General features: G+C 38.2%; 1 protein-coding gene across 2 annotated transcripts; it reads right to left on the reverse strand.

Moving 5' to 3' along the window:
• On the reverse strand, positions 1-26,900 carry TRAPPC11 (trafficking protein particle complex subunit 11). Of its 2 annotated transcripts, XM_068402911.1 has the most exons (30): positions 26,826-26,900; positions 26,461-26,684; positions 25,271-25,440; positions 24,759-24,829; positions 23,801-23,915; positions 21,551-21,650; positions 20,719-20,792; positions 20,395-20,491; positions 19,439-19,572; positions 18,950-19,097; positions 17,995-18,088; positions 16,571-16,650; positions 16,393-16,471; positions 16,245-16,299; positions 14,659-14,804; positions 13,475-13,536; positions 13,240-13,372; positions 11,817-11,947; positions 11,152-11,307; positions 10,484-10,671; positions 9,679-9,827; positions 8,015-8,136; positions 7,231-7,350; positions 6,811-6,876; positions 6,553-6,709; positions 4,800-4,908; positions 3,973-4,064; positions 2,945-3,078; positions 2,392-2,559; positions 1-973 (listed from the first exon to the last, which is right to left on the reverse strand). In XM_068402911.1, the coding sequence occupies exons 2-30, from the start codon at positions 26,662-26,664 to the stop codon at positions 929-931; spliced, it is 3,399 nt and encodes a 1,132-aa protein (XP_068259012.1). In that variant the 5' UTR covers positions 26,665-26,684; positions 26,826-26,900; the 3' UTR covers positions 1-928. The 2 variants fall into 2 exon arrangements, with proteins under 2 accessions (XP_068259012.1, XP_068259013.1); XM_068402912.1 differs by lacking the exon at positions 26,826-26,900 and having other exon boundaries at positions 14,665-14,804; positions 26,461-26,805.
• Between the last annotated feature and the right edge of the window lie 99 nt (positions 26,901-26,999).

Consider the following 26,999-nt stretch of genomic DNA (forward strand, 5'->3'; position numbering starts at 1 on the left):
TACTCTGTTACAAGCTGTTTATTAGAATTTCACTTTGACAATAAATAAGGTATTTTCCAAGCAATCAAAATGTAATTATTTAGACGGTTAAACAATTGAAGTTTTCACAATGCATTTTTTTTATATACATGATTTACTGTATTTTAAACACCAGTTTATCCGGAGCTGTACAATAGTAGGATGTCCACTTTTTTTCAAATTCACACAGCAGAAAACTACCAAGACTTATCTTTAATCTGGAAACTGTGTGTATAAAACCGATCCAAAATCATATCAGCTTCAGATTGGATACCCAGCTGTTACAAATGAATACCTCTGTTCGTTAGACTAGCTGTTGCTGAAGTCAAATTCGGATGTACGGCTTACCCAGGAGAAATAGGGCCTTTTAGACTTATAGTTTTCAAGAACTAGTAAGCCGCTCAATTGCAACAGTACAATGTACATATTTGTAGTTTACTGTGCTACTGCACACCCTCTTCTGCCCTCAACACAAGTGGCACAGAACAAACTTCTGTAACGGATGATCCTTTTCAATGCTGTTTATCTCAGTAAGTACAAACTTTGCACTTCAACTTACTGTTAATTATGAAAATGTCTTTTGGTTTTGGTCAAATGAATTAGCATTTCTTCACTTAAATACTCAAGACACTTAATATGCCTTAATAATACTTTTAAGAGTTTGACATTCAAAGTTAACTTCAAAAGAATGTTCCTGTTAAATAAAGCACCAAGTTTTCCCCACATGTTTATTCCTTAAAGAAAGTCTACGAAAGATTAGGTTTTTTTAAAACATCAGTTCTGGTAAGAGTTGTAATTTAAAAATAAAATTTAATTTTTATGTTTGATCAAAGCCATGTTTCCAAAGTGAGCTTTATAAATTCTGTGCAACATCCCATCTTCTTTAAGTGCAGAGGTACAAGTCTTGAAGTTACGCAGCTGCAATTGAGTTATCATCTGCTTGACGGCCCTGAGGCTTTAAGAAAATAAGGATTCAGAATTAGGAAAAAAAAAAAAGTCAAAAGACTAAGGCTGTTATAGAGCTCACTTTACAATACATTGTGTCGATCGATGTAGCTCTAGTAGACACGTGTGGCATTAAGCCTGTCCTTACTTCTAACGGTTTCCAGCAGTAGCACAAACACAGAGGACATCCAACCAAAATTTCAGTTTGGCCCAGTGAGTACCTGCTAGAGGCCTCGGCTCCTTATCCGCCCTGTTAGATGCCAACAGCATCTCCATACACAGTTGGACAGCTTAGCACAAGGCCTGGCTGATCCAAGTATTATCAGCTTTTTATACTACAGTAGTTATCAATGCATAAAACAGGAACAAGACTGACAGTTTCTTGGAGTAATTTTAAGCAGAATGACTAGAGACAGGAGAGAGCACAGAGGAAGTTTTAAGGAATAAAAGGCATCCTTACAGTAAGGTTTTTTTGAGGTCCTGACAACTCCAAAGCAAAAGCAAAGAATTCTGAAGCCTGAGAGATTCCACAGGAGCACTGAGAACACCATGCTTTTCATGAAAAAAGCCTTTTGTACTGACTTAGAAGGACGTCTTGACAACCAATCTAGAAGAGCCATTGATTGACAGCATATGTAAAAAGTAAGTTCTGCCTATCTCTTTTGGCTAAAACCAAATTGAAAGAACACCAGGCCTGTTTCCTGGAAACACGATTACACATGTCTGAACAAGTCCATCTCAAGTCATATAAACAAACTCTTCAGGCTCCTTGCTTGCTAAGAGTTTGATTAAAAAGTGAATACAATATTCTGGAGACAGCAGCAGTGGAACAAGAAAGCATTGTTTTGGGCAACTAGATTTAAATGATTCTTAAAAAGTCAAAAGAAGCCTGTAATCTGTTTTTCATGACATGATTGAATTGCCTTCAGTTGTACCATTTAAGAAAAAAATTCTAGACCAAATGCTTCATTGACAGTATGTGTTTTTAGAAGTTATTTAGGGAGGTATGGGATGCTACAGTGTTTCTGAACCTAATCATATGGGTTGCCCAAACCCTTTTTTTTTCAGGAGTGCTACAAATTGTGGTATTGAAGTATTTCATTACATTTAGCTCACTCCATTGTACTCAAAATATAGACAACGAAAACTCATTTTGCAGAGCAAGACATAAGATAACAGGGACAGGCTAAGCACATTCAGCCAGTTCATCTAATTATAACGTTGCACGTAAACAGATTTCCTAGGGATTTTGGTTGATGACACCAATGCACAACCCAAGACTTTTCAAAGCAAACGACACTTGTTACAAGCTGGCCACTGCAGCCTGCTTAGAAACACTCAGCTTTGAACAGAGCTGGGGTGGTAGTCCCCAAAAACTGAGCTGCCTCACAGGGAGCCTTTAAAACACAAGGCGCTTCTCAGTCTTACCTTTACAAAAATGTGTGTTGGTATGAATCGTCTGAGCAGCTGATTAGTGAAGTTTGGGAATCGCAGCAAGTTAACGTGAAGAGACGGTAACTGCTGATATCCAGCCATCAGAGGATAGAAGTTGTATAACATTTCCTGCTGTGTGCCAGGAAGGATTCTTAATCGGATCTTAAAAAAAGAAAAGGAAAAAGCCACAAACATAGATAACTTCTGTGACCAAAAGCAGTCCTCTGTTTACTTTCTATTTATACACGTTTACTTTCTGAAGTTGGAAAGATCGCAACTGCTTTCCTATTCTAGTTAAACTATTACTTCTGTACTGAAGCACCTTGTTACCGATAAACAACACGATAAACTGCTCCTAGTCAAGCTTCCATTTAGACCTTCTTTAAATGGAGTCTGCATCCATGTGTTCTTCCAGACAGAATTTACCATACTTTAAACACCTAAAAACCAATTAGTTTCTCCTGTCTGCATATCAGCATACATCTAATCAATGTATTCATCACTACCAGATAAGCCAGCAGGATCAGTAGATGTGGCAATTTTGTACCTGTTTAAGGCCAGAGAACATGAAGGCATCACTGGGTTCCACCAACACCTCCACATCCTGGACTAAGTTGGTCTTATTTTGCAGGTGATATCTGACAGGTAGGGATTCTCGGACTCGACCAAATGATGGCAGATCTTTGGAAAGAAAGTAATCTCAAATACAAAACACACTTTAAAGTTCCATACGTAAAAAATAAGGTTATCACAAAGAGCAGCAAAAAGTTTGAAGTAAAAAAGAGATACAACAACTAGGCATCTAAAGCATTTCTGACAAGATTTTTCAGAAAAAAGATTACAGAACAGAATGCAACTTCATTACGACTTTTCAGTAACGCTTCTTCAACGTCTAGTTACAAAACCCCCAACTGCTAACACTGTCCAGGAATGCTAGCTAGGAAGTCACTGTGGTTGCTGCTGGGTATTTTCAGCTTATCAAAACCTTATCAGATACTGTCAGGAAGCTCCTTCAAAATATAACAGAAGAGGACAGTGGAAAAATCTCAGTACAAATGAAACCCAACTGAGGAATGCATAGGAATTCTGTGTGTTCAGTGAGCTCTCTGCTCCCCCTCTGCTCTCGTGCAGGTGAAGTGCTAGAAGAGAAACAGTTCGCCTGCCCGCAAGCGGCTCCAATTCTCCAGGCTGTTTCTTTCCTGGGATGCAGCCAGGGTGTGGGTGGATGGAACAATTCTTGCCATAGGCATCTAGAGAAACCTACTGGAAGACAGCATCAGCAGAGGTAACTCTGGCCTCTGTGCTACCACGTAACACAGGTTGATTCATTGACAGCTCTTAAGAAAACGCATTCACGTAAATACCTCCAAGCTCTTCCCTTGGACTGAAGGGGGGAAAGAAGGGCAAGGCTTAAGGCAGTCTAAGCAATGATACAGTTTCTTTCACTAGCTCCATAATATCCAGCACCAGTTTTCTGTCTTTTGCTACAGTAAATGCAAGTTCTGGATGCTGTAAAACTTTGTCAGTCCTAAAAATTCTAATTGGGACATATATGTTGCCAAATTAAAATATTACCTGCTTTAACATGGAGGGGAATGCTCTCTACAATAACATGCGGTAGAGTGATGACTGTACTAACAACAGGTACACTTTCCACAGGTGAACTTCTGCAGGAAAAAAGTCAAACACAGATCATGTTGAAAGTTATACGACATAAAGTATCAAGTGAGTACACCGAAAGAACATCACTTACATGTGACTAAAGTTATAGTAATTTCAGTGGTGGAAAGAAAAAAAACAAATCCTTACATGGGATTGTTTGAAGTGAGCAAAAAAAAAAGTGCCATAGCGCAGATACAAAACAGCAAAAGGCAAGTAAGAACACTAAGCACCTCTAAAACTAAGTAAAAGCCAACTAGAAGAAAGATACACCTCAACATGTGTCTTTGAAAACTGAGTGAATACATAAACCCACAGTCTAGGGTGGGAAAACACTTAGTTTTCCCATTTAAAAAGTTTGTTTGTTTCTACTATCACAAAACTATTCCTTTGACTTGGCTTCTCAAGTGAAGTATTTCACAACTGGAGAAAACAGGGAGTGGAAGGTGACAAAACAGCTCTGTAACTGACCTAAAAATCTTACAAAGAAGAAAGCTTCATGGAATGTTAAAACCATAACCACATAATATCTCTCTCTTAAGTGAAATATGTATTTATTTAAAAGTCTAACAAGCTAAGCAGTAATTCGTAAAGTCCAAAGTCTAGACAGTGCTTGCTACAGGAAGATCCAGATCCCAAACGAAAAAGCCAAAAAACCACCCCCAAAAAAAACCCAACTCACCACCATCCCTAAACACAAACCAACTTATTTCTACTCCCTATCCAGGCCAAGAGATACTTACCTCTTCCAGGAAATCATATAACATCCAGTTGCCACTCCACTAGCATTAGTTACTGGAGGACATCGAAGGCAAAAGCACTCACTGGCACTCTCACCTGTCTGTAAAACAACTATCAGCAAGATTTTGTTTAAAATCAAAGCGTAGTCATTACTGCAGAAGCCACCAAGTCTAAAAATCCAACATGACACAAACACAAGTGTTCAGCCAGAAAGGCCTTTGAAGTGCTTTGCAAACTATATCTACATAATACAGAAATTCAATAAAGATTGTGAAGCATCCCAATATATAAAAGGATGACATATACAAATACATGACAGTTTACTTTCTGAATGGCATTATGAGATCTTTCACGTACACATAGAACAAGTCATTGCAAATTTAGAGTTCATGCACAAAAAAAAAAAGAGCAAAATAATGTAAATTCAAATCAATTCAAATTCTACACTTCTCCCACAGCAAATTCCAAGACATCAACGTAAGATATCTCACATGTTTTAAAATGAAAATAAACACAGACATTTCTCCTCTCGCACCCAAATGGGTGAGGGGTAGGGAAGAGAGGGAACACAAGAAAAATATACTGGCTTTGAGTCTTTACTTTTTTCTTTTCTCCACCCCCCCTGCTCCCCCCCCGCACTTTAATGAACTATAAAAAAAAAAAAAGTACCTTTTCACTTAGAGATTGATTTTTTAAAAAAAGTACTAAGAAAAGAGCTGTCTCAGTCATTCAAAGTAATAATTAATCTTTATTACATCTGACAAGGAAAATAAAATAAAATCAACCAAAAGGTGGACAGCTGAATAGCTGGTATCTGAGGGGGGTCATACCCCCTGGCAGTTAGCTCCTCAGGAGCATCAACCAGAAGCCATGAAGCATAAGGTGCCAGAGCTAAAGATGAAATCTCATAGTTTGAAGACTAAAGGGCCTGGGAAATAACTGCTTTTTGTCAGGTAACCCTTGAACCTACAGAGGAACTAGAATCTTACAAGTCCTCGATTACACGGTTGGACAGCTGCCCCACAATCAGGCAGCCATCCAGACTGCCTCATTTTATTCCAAGTTTTGATAGAATACACACGTTTTCACATGCCTGATTGAGCAAATGCAAAGATAATGTTTTGTTGGAAAATTTTGGATCAGCTCTACTGCTAAGTACTCCATTTATTTGACTTTATATCTAACATACTGAACTCTTAAAGGTTGAGATCTGTAAGGTATTTTTGGTTTTTTACATTTAATTTTTTATACTAACACAATTCAGTAACTTATTAAAGATGCTTACTTCTAACTGTTCTTTATAGCCTGTCTAGCTTCACATTTTTCAGTTTCATGACTGCAATCATGGACATGAATCATGGATCACTTTAGCCTTTGGATGCTGCCTCTGTCACTTGGTAAGTGTTTGCATTCCAGAAAGCATATGGAGTCCATAAACACCGGAAGTATTGAGTATGGATATCTAAGAAGTTGCATATCAGAAGTATTTTAAGGTGCTTTCTCTTACATCTGTTATACTTACTATTTTGGTTACCATCTATCATTCAAGTCTATTTACTTGATCCAGTGAAGTAGAACTACATTTTGAAGCATATTGCTGTCTAAGTTGTGTACTGGCAAGCAACTATAGTATTAAGCAGCTTGCTTCTACTTAGAGTTTGATAAGCAAATGCTGTTTAAAATGTCGCCCTTTCTTATTCCCAATTTATGCAAAAAGTATCCTCCTGATAGAGAGCATAATCTAAGAAAACTTACCATTCTCCACATAAGATTCCAGCTGATCTACTGGGGTCATGGAAGATGACAGCTGTAACTGGCTGGTTACAATAGTGAGAGGCCAAGGAGAGGCACTCAGGATGTCTGTCATCAGTAAAAATGGTATGTCTGCAAATACTCTGTCCAAGTGCTCCAACTGTCAAGACAGACACAAGATCTGGCTATTTCTAATTAAACAGGGAGTGACTATTGAAAGCAGTGTGATTCTAAAATACCAACAGCTTTTCAAACACATACCTTTGTGGAGACAAATTTGACAGCAACATCAAAAGGAAATACAGTTTCTATGGTTACAGTTTCATCCTGTATAGGTAACAAAAGGGATGGGAAGAAGAGAGGAAAAAAGTTATATTCAGTTTCAGACCTGGCTATTGGTGTCACAGGTTACTAATGTAAAGTTACTTTTAATCACCAGTTTAACCAAGTCCTCCCCAGGGCAGAATGTCTCGAAGATATTTAAGAATTATAGAAAAGTTTTCTTCTGATTATACTTATGAAACTGCTCACCCTAAATTGGGCTACCATACTGCTGATTTTGCATTTTTCCTATCTACTAGAAAGGCTTCTAAGAGACTTGGAATTACAGCCTTTAGATTGAGAATATTTCCTGCATTTCATGAATATATCTCCACCAATTGGTGCATCTTTACATCCTACCCGGTGACACTTGCAGAGGATTTCTTTCCCCTCAACGATAGTGTTGATCAAGTAAGACACATAAACCAGAAACATTCTTGCACCGACTGTTCCACAACGAATGTATATTGTTTTTTCCAGCTGCAAAATAAAGGAGACAGTATGAGCCAAGCTATACCTAAATTACATTAATTAGTCCTAGACCTGTCCAAAACTTGTTAATCATCTTACTTGGTCCAAGAGGGCAATAGTAGAATGGGTATTATTTTGACCATAAAGAATCTCCTACAGTGCATGACCTTAATCATGCAGTGAATTATTTTAATCAGAGTAGCACAGCTCCAGTTGCTTTGTGACTGATGCTCATCTGTTACTTAACAGTATAAGACCATTACTGTGTAATATACAATATACCCAACTTCTAATTTACTAGTCATAACTTCAGTTTGGTGCCACATCTGCATATTTGATCCTCTACCATGCTGAATCACACTTGCTGACTTATTATCTACTGTCCATTAGGCAGTGCATTTAATTAACAGTTGAGATTAGCCTCCTTGTTTTATTTCCTATCTCCCAGCTGTATCATCAATTACTACATCCCTTATTCCCAAATTTAGTCAAAAAAGGGATCTACCTAGAGAAATACTAAACTACAAGTAAACAATAGGTAAATTATGCCATAAGTATTTAATTTATCAGTTCAGATATCTGAAAGTAAACACAGGTTGTTCTGTGAGAGTCTTTTATTAGTTGATCCCCATTTTCATAAGTGTGATATAGAAAGAAGGTTTTAAGCCTCTACCTTTTCCCCTGGTTGCAAGTCTCCTACAGGGATATCAGGAAGCAGTGCAGGAATGGAGTCATCACATGCATCTGTTCCATGAAGAGTCACCTGAGTTTTCTGAGTCAGGTTGGCATCTTGCCCTAGGATTAAAAACAGTCTTCATATCCACACAGGCTTACATCACTGAAGCATGAAAGCAATAACTAAAAATAGTAAGATATTAATCTCAAAAAGCAATACATGAGGAATTAACATTGTTCATTTGGTTGATGGAAGCTTTCAAAAGTACCAGCACAGGATGGATTTGACAACACCTTAAGTTTCCTAAGTTGGAGGGTTCACATTCTGCAACTTTTTTGTTTCATCTATATAGGCCAGGAAAAAAAAAAAAAAAAAATCTCAAAAACCACAAGTCATATCTAGATGTTCCCTACCACACACAAAACACAATTATGTGATCCAAGTTTTTCTTGGTACTCTATATGAAATAAAAGGGAAGTTTCACTGTTCTACGATTCTTCTGTTTTCAAGAGCACAGCTTGATGATTTTACATCTTTCTAAAATTGTTCTTCCAAATCTGTGTTGAAAATATGTAAAAGCAAATGTATGGATGTTAAATGACACCATTCTTCAGTCAGAGATTGACTAGAACAATGGCATTACTGCAATTGTGGGATAATTTTCCAAGCAAAACAAGCCACATCTTGCCAAAGAGTTCCAACTGTGGAAAATATATCACCTTCCCTATAAATGAAATGTCAAATTTCAATTGTTCTTTTAAAGTAATCAGCAAGCCCACACTGACCTTGCATATTACATGTTAACAGTCAAGATCAAGGGGGAATAAAAAAATAAAAATCAAGACCAACTATTAAACACTGCTTTAGGACCCAAGTCCAAACATCCAATTAAATAAGTTTAAAGAACATTCCACTGACTTTATTGAACCGTACAACTGTATAGGGAATGTGGTTCAATTTCAGAGTACACAGGACATATTGCATCCTATATGCTAGTGGCTTAAAAATATTTTTGCCTTTCAGGATAATTGCTATAAATAGGCGTACTGACGATAACATTTGGACTTCACATATTGAAAATTGTCAGCAATAACTACAGACAGCTAACTAGGACTTAAACATAGAATATTTTCATTTTTTTCCCTTTCATTCAAAGGAATACTGTCTCAGTTCTCCACTGCTCCCCAAATTTTGGGTGGTTTAAAAACCAAACTACATTGTCCACGGTGGGGAAAAAAAGCGGGGGGGACACAACTCCACAAAGACTATACTTAGAGAACATTTATGTAGCACTGTCTAATGCTTTCACCTCAGCAAGAAAAAGATCTCTCTCTTGGGAAAAGAAAAATTTACTTATGAGCAAATTAAATAAAAGGCTAGGAAGGAATACAAAAGCTTCCATATTTTCTTTCAAACTCAAAGACTTATCTTTTGAAAATACCCATGTAAACACTACTGACAAACGGTGGTTAAGATAACCGTAACTGAATGAGTCTGTTAGCTCTTGTTCTTACCACTAGTATCTCATCATTCCCAACCTTCACTTTGGTTTGGCTCTTCAGTTACTGCAGAAGACCCATTTACTATATTTCTCTGCATTTCATCAAGAACAAGGAGTCAATGAGGAGACTGCTAGATGAAAAGAAAATAACCCCAAATACCTGGCTTTAAACCTGCTGTAAGCTTAACATCTTTGGCCACTGTCTCCTCATGTGACTGGACTGTCACAATCAAACAATACATTTCGTTAGTCAGGGCAGGAGGTTCATGACGGAGCTGAACAGAAATGTTTGGCACTCTAGAAATAATCCTTTAAGAGAAAAGACACTGTTATTTTATGTTTCCTAAATAACAAGTTTTTAAACCTAGTTTAAAGGAGATTAAAACAGCCTATTGTTTAAGAGTTCTGACAGCTGGTGGCCTATTCAACTTGGAGATTCCTGAAAAGCAACATAAGGGGAACAACTCTATAAATCCAGTTTAGAACCCCAGTAATAAGCATTAATGGTTCAGATGTTCTGCCAGGAAAGAAAAAAGCACCCCCACCACCAGCAATCAGAATTAATTCTTTTGAATACAACTAAATTAGTGTTAGCCTATTATTAATAATTTTTTTCCAGTACAGTTTCTTAGGCATTCTTTGTTTGTGTGATGGCTTTTGTAAGAGAAGAATAACACCTCTTAGTTTGCACAAAAATCTGGGAAAAGTCTGCCTAGCAAAGTTAGGTGAAGGGTAGAACTAAAGCATACTTGGTATGCTCAGAGATCAGTGCAAGCTTTTTCTGTACTTCTAGCTATCTGGAGCCTCAAAAGTCCTAAAGAATTTATTATCTTATCCCCAGTTAAGCAAAGTCATATTAAAAAGCTCATATTAAAGAAGTCCCAACAAGTCTTCCTTCTTCTTCTAGGCAGAGTGATCAGGACTTTGCAACGATACATCATATATATTTTCAAGCTTTTACTCACATAGTGCTTGCCTGAATAGTCAGACTGTCCCAGTGCACTTCATTATCTGGAAGCTTAGGTCTCCGCCTGAAGGAACGTGCTGCCTGCAACGCTTCTTGAGATGAAGCAGCATCTCCACCTCCTCCACGCCAGTTCAGAATCACACATCGGCCAGATTCACTTCCCATGATCAAATCCACAGAGGTGATCTGACAGATAAAAATTTAAACACATACTGATAACTTTGTCTTCAGATCACCTACTGTAAGAATACAGTTTTCCAACATACACATCTTCGTTGTGCCTGTATTCTGGCAGCTTTGTAGACTGAAGACACCTCACCACTCCAGGATTTCATTTAATGAAATAGGGGTGAGAAAAGTATCCGTGCTCACGTGTGTGTAGTGTACTATTTTGTAGTTTCCTACCCTCCCATAGTGCTATACAACCCCAGCTCCTTTTTTTTTTTTTTTAATATATCGCACACATTTAAAAAACAAACAAACTTGAAGCAATACTTAATTTTTTACTTTGGTATTGTCAATAAAATTTTACTCTCATTTTTGGTACTTAGTTTCAGGAATTCAAACTGCAGTGACACTTGCAACTGGTGCCAGATTAGCGGCAGCTTAGTAGTTTTGAGTTCTTTGTAAGCATCAGTAAGAAAGGTGTAAAACAAACTGACAAACCTCAATTTTCTTTCCTACATCTTCAGTTTTTGCTACAAATTTGAAAGTGAACTTTCTTGTTTTGCCAGGGACTAAGCACATTGTTCCTTGCGATGACTGTTCTAGAATATCACTTTTTTGATAGGCTTCTTCTACCACACAGTATTGGTTGTAATCCTACGATGGAGGAGCGGGGAAAGAAGTTGATAAATCCAGACTTCAGACATCTTTAGAGAGTAACAGTAGTATAGCAAAAGTTAAGGCTTTGTGTTACTGGATCAAACTATATGGACTTTTCACACTATTGAAGTTAGACATAGCAAGTAATTACAACACAATTCTTTGACACAAGATATCCACTATATTTAATTAATGTAACTTCATGCAAGAACATAAGAGAAATAAGATATTGAAATGATCCTTCTGAAAGTTTAGAGAGCTTCATGGAAAAACAAAGATGAACGACAAACTATTTAAACTGCATTTGGGAGTTTTATCACAGTATCAATATACTTGTCAAAAGTGATAGATAATGCAAAAGCAAAAAACACCTTTCCAACTTAAGTATTAACATAATTTTTCGAAAAGAACTTTCCAACTTTTTTTTGTCTAGAAACACTAATAGGTATTATTCCATTCTTATAATAAGCTTCTATCACTAGGTCAGGTAGAGAGAGAACAATTACCTGATTATTGAAACTGATGCAGAGCTTAGAAAACCTGATAGGATGAGGACAATCAGCTCTCAAGTATACATCAAACTGCACAGGCACATCAACATGAAAACTAGGAGCAAGAAATTTTGCTTTGCACTGCACTGAAATTTAAAAAAAAAAAAAATAAAAGAAAAGAAAAAAACACCAAACACCAACAAGTATGTGTTAAACACAAAATACAACATCAAATTCCAGAAGCACACTCTTTAAATAATCGTGGTAAGGATTGTTCTGTTCTGTGTGTAACTTATAAACAAAAGTTTAAAGAGAAGTGGGACAAATTTAGCTGCTGTCACAGAAAGCCACTTTTCGTCATTTAACCGAAACATTTGCAGAGAAGAGAAGCAGATGTCCAGCAGAAAAAGAATAATCCTGTATACTTAGATACACTTCTTTTGTAGGTAACGCTCACTCATGCCCCCTTTCCACGGGGAGTAGAAAGCCAGCAGGACTAGTGAAGTAATTGCCCCCCTGTACTTGGCACTGGTGAGGCCACACCTCGAGTACTGTGTCCAGTTCTGGGCCCCTCACTTCAAGAAAGATGTTGAGGTGCTGGAGCGAGTCCAGAGGAGGGCAACAAAGCTGGTGAAGGGTCTGGAGGGTCTGACCTATGAGGAGCAGCTGGCGGAACTGGGATTGTTTAGCCTAGAGAAAAGGTGGCTCAGGGGAGACCTTATTGCTCTCTACAACTACCTGAAAGGAGGTTGTAGCGGGGTGGGGGTCGGCCTCTTTTCCCAGGCAACTAGCGACAGGACTAGAGGACATAGCCTCAAGCTGCGCCAGGGGAGGTTCAGGTTAGACATTAGGAAAAATTTCTTCACAGAAAGGGTTACTAGGCATTGGAATGGGCTGCCCAGGGAGGTGGTGGAGTCGCCATCTCTGGATGTGTTTAAGAAAAGACTGGATGTGGCACTTAGTGCCATGGTCTAGTTGACAGAGTGGTGCTAGGTCAAAGGTTGGATGCTATGATCCCAGAGGTCTCTTCCAACCTAGTCGATTCTGAGTATTACTTTGCACATATTCTGCCCTCTTTCCTCAGAATCCTACTTCAAAGCACAGAGTGGCACGTGTCTTTCAAAAAGCAAAGGTTCACTACTTCTACCATGTGTACAGGCATAGGTAGCCTCAGCTGGAAGTTCAGAGGTTTTTTGCCCCCCAGACACAATGCTCATAGGATTCTTCTTTAGTAATCCATACTGGGGATGAGAGATCACTGGCTTCTCTCATGATTTCTTATCTTACTGTCCTCAATGAAGAACAGAGCAGTGCTGAAACAAGAATTTCAGTGTTGCCAACTTTAATATATGCTTTATATTATTTTCCTAATTAGTTATTTTCAATAGATAACTACATGAAAATTTCTAATCTGGTGTAAATTTGCTTTCTTACTTACCAAATGGTATAAAATCTTGGACTTCTATTGTAAAAACATTACTGCCTGCCAAGGACACACGGTCAGCCCACAATTTTTGTGATGTTTTCACAGCAGCAGCGTCACAATCAGGTTCAGGATCAGGGCTTTCATTCTGTATCCGGACAGAAGATTACAAATAACAATAAAAGATGGTTACTAAACACTGATCAGTCTTAATATTATTTAAAAGGGTAACAGGATTTTTGCCACTTACCATTAGAACTTTTATCAGATTTTTTTCTATTCGAGATTTCTGATCTTCTTTAAGAGTAGATGCTAGCAAACAGAACAAAAACAAAGATTACAAGACAGAAGCAAGTCCTCTTACTTTTTTTAAACTTAAAAATAAATCTTTTCTGTTAGATTGCATCTTTCAAAAAATGTATTCTTGGGTAAAAAATTCTAAACATCCATCTACCAGTAATGAAGGATTTGTTCAGTTTTCAGAACTTCCCCCATTTTAAGTGTTTCCTCTTACTTTCTCTGGAACCAAGTAAAATATCTTTTGGTTAGACAAGCGTTTCACAATTTATTGGAGGAAAACCCCATAAGAATAATGCCTATACCTTCTTGTTATTTATGTTTAAAAACAGAAGAAACAGTAGAAACCAGAAAAGTCTGGGACATGCAAAAGGCAAGCTCGGATAATACTGGAAACAAAAACTAGAGAAGGTGACAGGAAGAAAAAAAGGACTAATTGAAATAAGCACTCTTCTCTTAAAGAAGAAGAAAGGTGGGTTTGTCTCATTGGCTATTCTTTAATACAAAGCAGAGTAGCCTGGCTAGATAACAGAAGACGCAAACCCATTTTTACTACACCTACCCTAATAGTGGTATTAGTTAGCAGTTTGGGGCACAAAAGTATTATTTCTGCAGTGTCAAGGAACAGACATTATACAAAGCAGGGTACTTGCATTATTACTGTGCAGCTACCCTGTGTCACATTCTTTCCCTAAAACATACCACATGCATATTTCATCAGCAGAGTTCTAGTAAAAAGTCTGAGAGAAGCATATTTGAGATTTTAAAATCCAGAAAAATGGTGCTAGCTTTGTCACTTACTATGAAAAATGTTTTTCCCCTTTAGCTATATTACAGTTCTTCCCCCATCCCAAAGCTCAGGAAGTTTGTTACATTATTTGAACAGTCTCAAACAAAGCTCTGTGCCTCAGATATCCTGACACAGTCTACTTGAAAGCAATGAATTTTATAATAGAAGAGCAAGAAAATTCAACTTCCAGCATGGAAGATAGTAAAAATTCACTACAGGTATACAATTATTTTGTAGACAAATCATTTGAAGCACTGTAAGCAGGGTCTGACAATGATTTGTCAGACTTCCAAATACATGTGCTTTAGTTTTTCTGTATAAGCTGAATATATTTCTTAAAAGAATACCTCTACCCAGTAGTTCTAAAGAGTATGTTATATAATCTTTTAGCTGGGCCATCAGATATGAACATTTGAGAGCTGTTGTCAATATGGAAGTGAGTAGAGTCCACCACCCTTCACTGCGATATTCACACATAACATAATCCAAGAGCCTGCAACACAGTGAAATTGAGAGAAAAACAAGTTATACACATGAATATTTTTAGAAGCTTGCATGCATTTGGTATCATTAATACAAAACTCATCTTTGCTAATACAAATCCCAGATTAAAGTCAAGTCTACTGTTTACACATGGCAATGACCAATTGAAAAAGCACGAAATTATTGTAAAGAAACACATTTATTCCATGAATTTTCTATTTCAGACTAGAACAATTTTCAAAAGAGAACAACAGGAAAACTCACCTGTCTTCACATAAAGAACTAGCAAAACAGCAACTGGATAGAAGAGTTAGTCCATCATTACATTAAAAATACACTTTACTGTTTAGTATGTGGTAAGTTTCAAGAAAAACAAGCCAAAACCCCCCAATAAAGTCCCCTTCCAAACTGAAGAATTTTAACGTTCCTTAAGCTGAGATGTTTCTTTTCCCTCCTACCTCCAATCCCCTGCTCCCTTCAAGCATTTCAAAGATCTACAAACAACACATGCATCAATCTTTATCAGGCAAAACTGCACACCTTAATATGGTTTTAATACTAAGCAATGTTTGCTATTACTAACAAAGCAGAGAAGGGATTTTTTTTTTAAACTCCGTTCAAGAAAAAGAGTTCCTGCCTACTTCAGAAAAATCGACCTAAACATAAATAACAAATGCTTGTTTGTATAAAAATTAGGCTTGATACAAATTGATCTGCTTATCCTAGCCTATCTTCTCCTCCGTGTAGCTTCCAGTCAGCTAGCAACAACAGTACACACATCTTTCCTACCTCAAACATACTCCCTTTACAACACGTGATCTTTGAAACCTAATTAATGAAAACATTGTGGGACTCTTAACATGACCTTGACTCTGTTTCCCCTTAAAAATACAAAGTTTAGAAACTAAGCATAAGACATCCTTCAGAAAAGATGGTAGCTGCACCTCAGCACTAAGCTGTCCCAGCTCTATAGTCATTACTAGCAGAAAACTACTCCAATAAAAAAAACTTCCTTTTGCTAATTCCCTGGTATATAAACAAAAATTACATTCAGTATGTTTCCATATTTTTAAATTTTGTAACTACAAAGTCTGTAATTAAATGTAACTTTATTCTCATTGCAGTAGCAGGCAAGTTTCAGAAATCACTTCTGGGAGAGAGAGACAGCACTCAATCAGTGAGCTAGGAATAAATAATATTTGCTCAATAAGACATATCCCCACAATGGCTTACAGCAGGAAGTTTTTCTACTCTAATAACTGACTCATCATATCTGTTTTGCTTTCTATGATATAAGTGGAGTTTGTAGACTCCAAAGCTTGTGCTTCAATCAAATCCAGGTACTAGGAGCATCTTAGATGAGCTTCCAACATTATTCCATAGTGATAAGACATGGGGGTCTTAGTGAGAAGAATACCATGTGAAAGAAGCAATCATGGACGATACTTACTTCAAAGCTTTGGTGTAATCTTTAGCATAGTAATATTCTTCTCCCATTTGAACCACTGATTTAAAAAAAAAAAAAAATGTATTAGATCACTACTGAAAGTCTTTGCAAGATTAATTTTAAAAAAATGCATCTGATTATCTATACTCACTCAAATGGCTTTTCATTCTTGGACATTTGTATTTCTTGAACTGTGCGACAGCATTACTCAACAAAGTGATTATTAGCTCCTAACAGATAAAACCATTACGGATATCATTATATATGCAAACATTAGGATAATATTAGAAAACAGACCTTTTTTTTTTTTTTTTTAGAATAAAACTTACCGAGTGAAGGACAGTTTTCTCTTTTAATTGTAGGGATAAAATCCCCATCTTCTCCTTTTCAGGATCAGAAAGATCAAAGCCTGCATTAGACAATGAAAAATCCATGAAATTGGAATTTTGTCCAGACCCAAAGGGAACTATTTACATTGTGACCTATATGCAATGCAAGCTCCAACTCAAGCACACTCCAACTCATAAACATTCTGTTGCCTGGGAGACAGATGTATCGCTTTAAGAACTCATACATGCTCCGTGTTCTATGCGGGAAATTCTGGAACCAATATCTTGCCTTTTGTTTAAAAAAAGTTATCTGAAGCTACCCAAAAATAGCAAACTACAGTAAGACAACCTAGTCTTTAGACTGCATCTATTAACATTTAAAGCGCATACGCTAAGACAAATGTGTGGCCCTTTTCCTATCTGACCTCAAGTAAGGATTCAAGCTTATATCTCTCTAGCAGTATGGAATGACAACATATGAAGAAACGTATAGGGCTTTAGAAGACTATAAACTCTTGCTGGAACCGACAAACCTGCATATATTAACAGGTAAAGTTTCTCTTCATCTTAAACTGTTTAACCTTGACAGTAGATTCTAACTAATATTAAAACAGTAACACTTGAAGATAAGAGAGGTTAGATAGTACTGTATTTACAGTAAATGAAATAAAGTCTTTAAAAGAGGGCAGTGATACGGTGGCAAAGCCCAAAGGATATGCAGAGAATAAAGGAGACCAAATGGAGAGGGAGAAAGGGAAGTAAAACCACAGTCAACAATGAAGATTTCAGAATTGCATGTGTATTCATACATAGCTCAAATCTGTATATTCAAAGTCTGAATCTCTGAGAAAACATCCTCCTTAATGGGAAACCACAAGTTCCTTTCTTAGATTAAAATCTAGTCATTGCATCCTCTCAATCCATTTCAAAATCCAAAAAGCTTTTTCAGAAAAAAAAGTAATGAATTCCTGTCTACAAGATACACTATGGATGGCAGGTTGAATTTATAACAATCACATTCAAGGACTGGATACTTTTGCTGCATCCAGTTCTCCAACTTCTCTTCCCAGGAATAATGCATTTCACTGCAGTCAGGGACTTCTGCAGCACACTGATTACAGGTAGCTTAGGTAGCAGTAGAAATAAAACAGCAGCAGAGCTTCGGTATGACCTACGCAACTTTGCTGAAGACCTGATCCTGCAGAAATGTGAGGTTCCTTTTTCTATTTGTTATAGAGATCAAACACGCTTCCAGTTGACACCTGTTCAAGTCCTACCACCAACTAACAAGCGAGTGAGGTCTCAGCCCTGCACTTGGCTCTGTGGAAAAGGGATTACATGCTTATGCCCACTAAGTTGGCTGGCAGGATCAGCAACTAAGGAAGTTTATCTGAACTCAACAGATAAAAGACACAGAAACGTACTTAATATTCCCTGCCGCCATGGTCTTTGCCCATAGAAGTCAAGCATTCCAGTTTGCGTTTCCAGGGGATCCGGATTGGGATATATCACAGAGGACTGTAAATTCAGCAAATATAGTCATAAAAAAGGGTTCATGTTTCATTTTAAAGCACTAGAAGTGATCTGATGCTCCAATACACGTGCACATAAGAGAAGAAATTTGCTTTAAAACATACAGCCTTTCCAGCCACCTGTATAAAAACAGTACTTGGAAACCCAAACATTTAAATACTTCTCATTAATTCAGTCTGACATCCTACTTCATTCACCTTCATTTGTCTCAAATACTGTTAAAGAATAACTGGATAATCCTTTTTAAACCTGGTTCCTAACAAGATAATCCAAGAACAACAAATAAATAGCACCAATAGGCACAAAGACATTTTTAAATAATTGGGACATATCAGCTGGGGAGTAGCTACATATAATTAGCATGCGTATTTAATCAACTGCAGAGATCAATTTTCTATGGAACCCTTTCTGCCAGGCAAGTGTCAAAAAAAACCCAAAACAACAACCACCACCCACCCTCCCCATACACTCTTAATACTAATGCTCTTGTTTCTCTGCTTCCTGTAAGTCACCAGATACAGTGTATGTATAGAGAAATACACTGGAAAAACAAAACAGTAAGTTTTCAAGTATCCAGAGATGTAGAAAGTATACTATTTTTTATAATTATTTTAAAAACATGTCAGAATTATTTGTAATAAAATAAACACTAACACATTTGTTCTAGAGTAACTTTTCTAATACAAACAAATACTTGTAATGTTAGTAAGCATCAGAAAAACACATATCCTTTCCTTGGGTTTCATTTACACATATTACAGACTATTTTACTACCATTTGAGACTAAAACGTTAGCTAATTTACTATCTGGTTACCTGCAAAGCATTTTCTCCCCTCCCCACTTACATCATGGTTACAAAGCATACTTGCTAGTTGTTTCCGTTCCTGTGCATAGTAGGCTGCCTGCTGGTAATAGAAACCTGGATTCTGAGTTTGAATTGCTGTCAACCCCAGCTTAATTGCTTCATCAAACAAGTCACCAAAAGCCTGAAACCTATTAAAAAAAAAAATCATAATCAAGATTATGCACAGAACAGCAATTGAACTAAAAGGTACACTTCAATTAAAAGTTCTGGTTAGTCTTAAGACAGATGATACTTCTCTGATATTTCTCTGAGCTTTTGCGTCTAAGTTCTATGGCTGCATTTGTATCATACCTTGTTTGTTCCCAGAGAAAAGTGGTCAATAATCAATGCAAAACAGAATAACAGCATATAGTTTTTATGATCCAGCATATCTTTCTTGGGTAAAGCACTCAGAATTTCTATCTTGCCTAGACAAGTAAAACAGTGAACTTCACAAGTTAAACAGAAACATTACTAAGCAAAAACATACTGTTTGGACATCCAGGCAGCATGCTCAAAAGCCAGTTCTGCACTTCCTATTTTCTTCTTGCACAAGTCAATATGTTTCCTGAACTGAGCAATTGCATCCAGTGGAGTATTATGCTGAAAACAGAGGCGACAGATCTAGAAGAAATCAAAATAAGAGGAAAAATAACTGTGTTAGGCTGCTAAGGATTAGCTTTTAAAAATCCAGAAAAAATGCTACTCAAAAAAAAACAAACTAATTTTACAGATTTCTGAAGAGCTCAAATAGCACAGAAAACAGAGGGAGAAAAATAGATTTAAACCATAATGTACTACACCTGAAACCATGTGATCATCTATTTCATCTAATGTTATTTTTCTTCCTTTTCTCCCCCAAGTCATCAGTAGAAGAGTGCATAACTCCATCAAATTCAAGACTGAACTGCAGAGCCTCTATGAAGACCATTATCTTTGAAGCCTGCAGCCCACAAATGGATTTGATGGAGTCCAACTCTGGGATCATTGTAAATGGTGGGATAGTTTTGTTTTACCTAAAAGCCCCCAAAATACTACAAAAGTATGTCTGATACCTAAGAGTTACTTTCCTCCTCCTAACAAGCAGTAACTGAACTACACTGGCTTACACTTTGCAGGAGGGCAAAAATATTCAAGGAACAAGCAACCGTTGTTTTCATTCACCCCGAACAGGTGAGAGTTAAAAAGAGTTTAGCCTTTCAGACGACTGCATCTCAAACGAATTTCAGCCCTTCAAGATACTCCCAAACTTCAGCTAAGGATCTTTCTTTTGTGCAAAATTCAGAAGTCTCTGCAAGTCTCAGGGTAATTGGCATTCCACTGATAGCTGTTTCTAATTAAAAACAATATAAAATGGAACTTGTAAACCTTTACACATTAAAGATGCATGAATTATTATTTTTTTTTTTAGTAAAGGCTGTCAAAGATTAGAATTACACTTGTTACCTTGTAGTTTATAAATCCTGCCATGGTCTTGATTTCCAGTATGTTTGTTTCATGAGCCCTCAATTCATGCACAAGATTATAGGCAGTTCTGTAATTTCTAAGCAGGAATATTTAAATGAGAGTTAAATCATACAAGATAAAATTTAAGAACAGGATTGCCAACAACAGAAAACAGCCTTCCAATCAGAATGCTCTTCCCAGTGAAGACCTCGCCCCTTACATACACGATTAAATAATTTTGCATTCAGGAAAATATTTATCATAGTCTATGGCTTAGCAGTAATTTGGGGTAGAGAGGGTGGGAGAAGATTACATGAGTCTTACTTGAGAGCATTCTGCGTATCCTGTTTCAGCTCACTGAAGAATGCTATTTTGAACTGGTGTCTAACAAATAAAAGCTGCAAAACACAACCAATGTACATCATTCACAAACATCCAAACATACCTGTTACCTACAAAGCAGATACAGGTAATAATTTCAGAGGTTTACAAAATATAGCAGTTGACTTGAAAAACTGACTATGCAACTGTTTCCTAATAGTTCCCTCTGCCACCATGATGCACCAGTGATCTTTCAACAGATTTAATCTGTTCCAAGCCTTTTACCCTGGAACAGGGGAGAGGCTTTGTAACACCCCAAAATCTCTACACCAGCAGTGTCAAATGTTGTTTCGTAGCTCACCGCTTCAATCCCAGCTTCTGAGAGAGAAGCTAGCAATTGCAACAGAACGTTGTGCGTATGAGCAAATACTTAAAAATTTGAAAAGCAAAAGTTAAAAAGCCAAATCAAGTGCAACTTTAAGTTCAAAATGTCTAAGGGAAGCACTTCCCACAATTTTTTAAGATACTACATTCAAATAGGTTAAACCATATAGATAATTAAAACTTTTTTTTTATTGGAGAACTTCATTTTTATGCTGCAGCTCTTCCTCTAAGGAAGATGTGAGGAAGAGAAATAAACAAAAGAACAAAACCAAACAAAAAAATCAAAGTTTAAGTCACAGAAAATAAAACTAGATTTACTTTCTATGCTGACAGAGAGCACCTCAAGTTGGAAGGGAGGGAATAAAAACATTTAAGCAACAAACCACCCTTATTTTCATGTTTTAACATGCAATATAACTTACACAGTATTTCAAAAATAGGGCAACGTTACCTGATGAGTGGTTTTGTTCAAGAACTCCTTATGAGATTTGACTCTTCGTATTTCTGTATAATAGTAAGTCTGTGCATGCTCATAGAAAGCATTTTCCAACCTGCAACAAAGTTGCTCGTAAGTTTCACTAAGTTACTCCCATATACAAAGAAATTCTGAAGTTCTTCCGAATAAGATACTTTTAATCATGCTTATTTTAGGGTTGGCAAAGTAGCTTGAGGTATTACTAAACTCTCCTGTAAGTTACTTTTAATCATGCTTATTTTAAGGTTGGCAAAGTAGCTTGAGGTATTACTAAACTCTCCTGTAAGTTGCCACACAGGGTAGGAGTCTGCAGACAACAACTCTTCACACAAAAGCTTACATAGGGGTAGCAGGAAGCAGAACAAGTAGATTCTAGAGCTTTATATATTGATTTCTCATACAGCAATCTCTAGTATTTAACGTAAGAAAGTCCGAGGATAAGCTGTTTGGATTTTGCAATGCAATAGAAAGTAGAGAGATGCCTCAGTCAAAGCAAGCAAACCTTGCTGAGGCTCCTGAGGTAAGTCTGAACAGGTCAAGATCTTATTCACTGTACTGTGGGGGGAGGAATGGAAAGGAAAAATAGCAGTAAATAAAATTATGAGGGCAGAGACTAGGTTTCATCATTCTGTCCAAACATTAACATCTACCTTGGTTGCAGAGGTAACAGTCAAACTTGTGTTTACAAGATAAACAGCCCAATGGCAAGTCACAGGGGGAGAAGAGAAAGACTGAATGCAGTATGAGGCTGAGGAGGATTTAAGAAGCATATGCTCTATGATCAAATTATAAGGAGTAAAATCAATTAGAACAAGACCAGAATCCAGGAGAGGAAGGCATTCAATAGCACTGATGCACACAGGAAATAATGCATGAAGTATCAGTTCTGTGATTTGGCCAAGAAGGGATCACTGCAGACTTTGACTAAGGTAGATCACAACTTGTGTTCTGCTTGCCACACAACAGAGGATGGCGAGGAAAACAATGCGACAGACCAATGGACAGTAATTGTTAACTATGAGTTCAGTCACAAAAGGAAGACAAGATAAATTAAGTCTACCTATCATACTTATTTTAGCATTATATTGTGGCTGTATAAGAAAAGATAAGCCAGTCCGAGGGGTAAAAAAAAAAAAAAAAAAGTATTCTCTTTTACTACTATGAAACCTCAATTAAAGGTGTCAAAACAAAAATATTAATACCAGGAATTCTGTCATGATGATATGCTCAGGCATATTTTTTAAAAATGTGCATAAAGAGGTATTAATCCCTAATGATATAGCCTTACCTTCACAAACTTGGAGACAGTTGCAAATCTCATATCAAAATGCAACTATATGCAGTTTGCAGAGGCTTACAGTAGTTAACATGCAGTAAACATTCCCTCTTTAGCACTGAGTAAGATATGAAAAACTAGAAATAATGGTTACTTTATTTTGATCAATTCTAGTAGTTAGTTGTGAGCAGCATGGATATGACAACAGCACTGATTTATGCTGAGAACTTTACTGTTTATATATAAATACAAGGCTAAGAGAAGGAAGACTTAGTCTCTCAGACCATGACCCCTCCTCTCCCTGAGCATATCTGGAAAAATTAAAACTAATTTTAATAAACCATGATTTGCCTTAGTTTGAGCCCTTCTTTTTAGGTCTACACAAGACTCTTCCCTGTTCTGTTTTTGAAAGGCCTTCACAATTTATTTTAAGCTGTATTCCCTGTAAATATTAAAACAAAAAGCACAAGAAATGTAAAAAATGACAAAGACATAATATTTGCAACCAGATAAATGCCATTTAGCACAAATAAAGAGATACCTATACAGCCAGAAAGTGGGGGAAAAAAAGACTGAAGACCTGATAATACAGAGTTACATCTAATAAAACATTTGTAGGGAAAATTATTTAGACCCAGCAGGGCCAGAACCACTGTAGAGGCAGAAAAGCCTACATTGCGTCTACGTGACTTGAGGAAGAGAGTATCTTGGGATATCTAATAATGTTTCTTCAAAAGCAACATCTCTGACAGTTATTACACAACCTCACAGAGAAGGGGAGCTGTGTGGAATTCATCAGGGTGCAGAATAACCTGAAGAATTCCAGAGAACAGATAAACATTCACTACTGGTCTACAGCAAGTGTGTCACATAGCAGTCATCCCAATCTATCAACTGTCTCAACATCTCCGTTAGCAAACGGAGCAAAACAGTGTTTTACAGTCACTTACCTTATAATATAACCAACAAGATGATCAGTGTGTGGAAGTACAAAGAGAGATTTTCCAGAAAGGTCACAAGCATTACATAAAGCCGCTGCCCTCTCTGATGCAATAACATCTTCCCCTAGTGAAGTCAAGGAAAGCACAAGTAAGCTGTATGCAGTGCTGCAATGTCAAACTAGCTCTAAAAGCTTGACCAGTACAAGGTATGGAAAAATCTAATACAGATAAACCTAAGACCACATTCTTTCTTACTTCTTTCATAGTACTATGTGCTTCATTCAGCAGAACACATTCCAGAAACTTTCTAGGAGTGGCTTAGCTACCAACAACCTACAAGTATGACATAAGTTTTTCATGTCTCTTACAGAATTAAATATCCAATGTCTTGAGAAATACAATAGCATCCGGAAAAGACAAACATATACAGGAGGTAGAGAAAAAAAACAAAAGACAAAAAATGGTTTGCCAGACACTAGAAAGTACGCAGCCACAGCCGAAACAGCAGCTCTACAGGTTAAAATGTATCACATTTCACAGCTCAGCTTGACTCCAAAACTTTATCGATTAAAACTGAGTTAAACTAAAAGGTTTCTGTACCAAACACCCTTCCTCTAAGTTCTCATTGCTTTTACAGCTTTTCCTGATCTCAAGCAAGGTTTAAAATGCAACTTGCTTACAAGGAGGCATGTCACATGTATCACACTAGCAAACCATTTTTGATACTGTGTATCAAAAGATGAACTTGGATTAAGAGGACAAAGTTAAGGACAAAAGTACCAAATGTTTAGGGTCAACTGCCCCGAGCACTCTTTCCATCTGTACACCTTCCTGAAGTCACAATGCATTTAACGTATGTAGATAACATCATATTAAGAACTGCAGATAATGTGGCAAATGCTAGTGCGGTCCATCAGGCCTTCTGAAAAATGAGATCACCACAACTGTGCACAAAGTTTTCTAGTACCTGGAGGCAACGGCGTTTTTTTCTGAATCAAAACCACAGCAACTTTTGTATTTCTTCCCTGCAAACTTTGCCTAAAATAAAAACAACACGGCACAGTGTCAAGGTTTCACTTATTATGTCTGAATAATGAGAACAAAATGAGATTTTAGTCTAGATGGAAGCATTGAAAGAATGCTATATAAGAGAGAAAACCAAACACAACAACATGCTGCATCATCCACAGAATGCTGTTCTCTTCTTTGTTCACGTGGAACAGAGTAGCTGTGCTGAGTTCAGCAAGCAAAATTTCAAGGGCTGTTTTTACTGAAATGACTTTTACAAATAAACCTTTTTTTTTAAAAAAAAAAAGTTTCCTTATTGTCAGTTGTATGCTAAAAAGCAAAGTTCAAGTTCCCCTTAATTTATGTCTAAGAAAAAAAATTATATATACATCTTAGAATGTAAAAAGGATTCTGCAATTCACATGTACCATTAGCTTGTAGTACATTATGAACCAAGTGAAAAAACTCTACCTGACAATTTCAACTCGAGTAGCACACTCCGACTGTTTTTCTTTCCACTGCGGCTCATCCCAGTCTAGTTCATAGAACACCACAACAAGTGCTGGAACCAAATTTAGGTGTTTGTTCATCCAACCAGTCTTCAGGATTCCTTTTGGAATATACCATTCATAGGATGTCCTCTGAAAATATTGAGGTTAATTAAAGCAAGCTACCAAATTCATTTACCAGCCTCTTAGTATAGCAGGAGAAGGGGAACTGTCTCTACATTCTTGTCACTTGTGGATATGTTTGTCATCTTTCCTTTAACATTCTTCCCCTCAGGCCTTTGCTTCCTATCCAGTAAGACATACACCTCATTCCCTGGCATCAGGGCCTGATGCCTGAGATATCAGGAACAAAGAACAGCAGATTCCAGGTAGACTGGAGAAAAAGGTCAAATTCAGAAGCATGTTTCACACACCTTCATGAAATACTATGTTTATTTTAAAAGGGGGCTCTTGAGTGGCTCTCAAACAGAGCCAGGAAAACAGTTAGGATTCTTGTTCTTTGCCGGCATCACAGAATTATGTAGTTTTCCAAGGGTTAAACCCATTGACATTGCTTCTTCACTGCCATTGCAAAGCAGAAATCAGAGCAGAGATATTCTTTCTGCTGCATTTCACTTAGTTAAAGGCTTTGCATTTTTTTCAGAATACACCAATTTCAAATATCTAGTTACTCCAGAGTCAAACTTTGGGTTTCATTAAAGCTCAAATTTTGCAAGCATACCTTAATGCTGAATAAATGAACGGCAAGTACTTTAAAAAAGTAAATCCCATTGGCTTTCGCTGCTTCTGGCTTACGAGCTAAGGCACCCTGGTTCCCTCACCCACAGCACTCCGCCACAACGCCCTTGGCTTCCCCTCACCCCCGACAATTTTTCTCAGACTTCAAGCTCCCACGTTTCCCCTCCAGCAGCGGGAGAAGAGGCAGCGGAAGCCCGGCTGAGCGGTGAGCAGTGCGAGCGCTGCTCAGCTGCCCGTAAGCCCGGCCGATCAGCCCAGCCCCTCGCTGCAGCCCTTCCCCTCAGCGTGCCGCCACCTCCCGCACCCCCCCCCCGGGCCCGCGGCTGGCTTTCGCTGCACGGGCAGAGACTTCAAGCCCGTGAGGGGCCGGGCCCACCCGGACGGGGAGCAGCCGGGGCACACGGCGCTCGCTACCTTCGTCCTGCACTTGGGGTACTCGTGGTCGCCGGGGAGCACTTTGAAGGAGATGGGGACGCGGTCGGCTCTGCGGTTGGCGCAGAAGGCGTCCCACACGGCCCGGTGCACGGCGTTGTACACCACGTCCAAGCCGGTGAGGGTGACAAACGCCATGGGCCGGCAGCACAGCTCCACCGGGAAGTCCCACTGCGTCGGGGTCATGCTGCGCCCGGGCAGGCGGCCTGCGAGACGGCAGGAGGGCGGCTCTCAGCGCGGCGCCTTCGCGGCCCAGCCGGCCGCTCCTCCCCGCCTGCAGGAGCTCCCCGCCGGGCGCTGACACAGCACCGGGCGCGGGCCTGTCCGCCCCCGGGAGCGCTGCTCACCGCCGCGAGCTGGAGCTCGGCGCCGGGCAGCACCAGCCGGGAGCGGGTCACGGGAGGCGCCGCGGGTAGTGCGAGGGATGGGTGCCGCCTCGGGAAGCAAGCGCCGGGCATCGGAAGGGCAGCAGAAAGCGACCAATCGGAGCCTCCGACTCCACCGCCGGGGCCAGTCAGAGA

The sequence above is a fragment of the Nyctibius grandis genome, chromosome 6, assembly GCF_013368605.1.
Source record: "Nyctibius grandis isolate bNycGra1 chromosome 6, bNycGra1.pri, whole genome shotgun sequence".
In the NCBI taxonomy this organism is placed as follows: Eukaryota; Metazoa; Chordata; class Aves; order Nyctibiiformes; family Nyctibiidae; genus Nyctibius; species Nyctibius grandis.

Coding starts and splice junctions, on each gene's coding strand:
- TRAPPC11 (XM_068402911.1), bottom strand. CDS start 26,664: ATGACCCCGACGCAGTGGGACTTCCCGGTGGAGCTGTGCTGCCGGCCC. Junction 23,916..24,758: donor AAAAACGCCGTTGCCTCCAG/GTACTAGAAAAC, acceptor TGACTTCACTAG/GGGAAGATGTTATTGCATCA. Junction 9,828..10,483: donor ACTATTCAGGCAAGCACTAT/GTGAGTAAAAGC, acceptor TTTCTCTTAAAG/GATTATTTCTAGAGTGCCAA.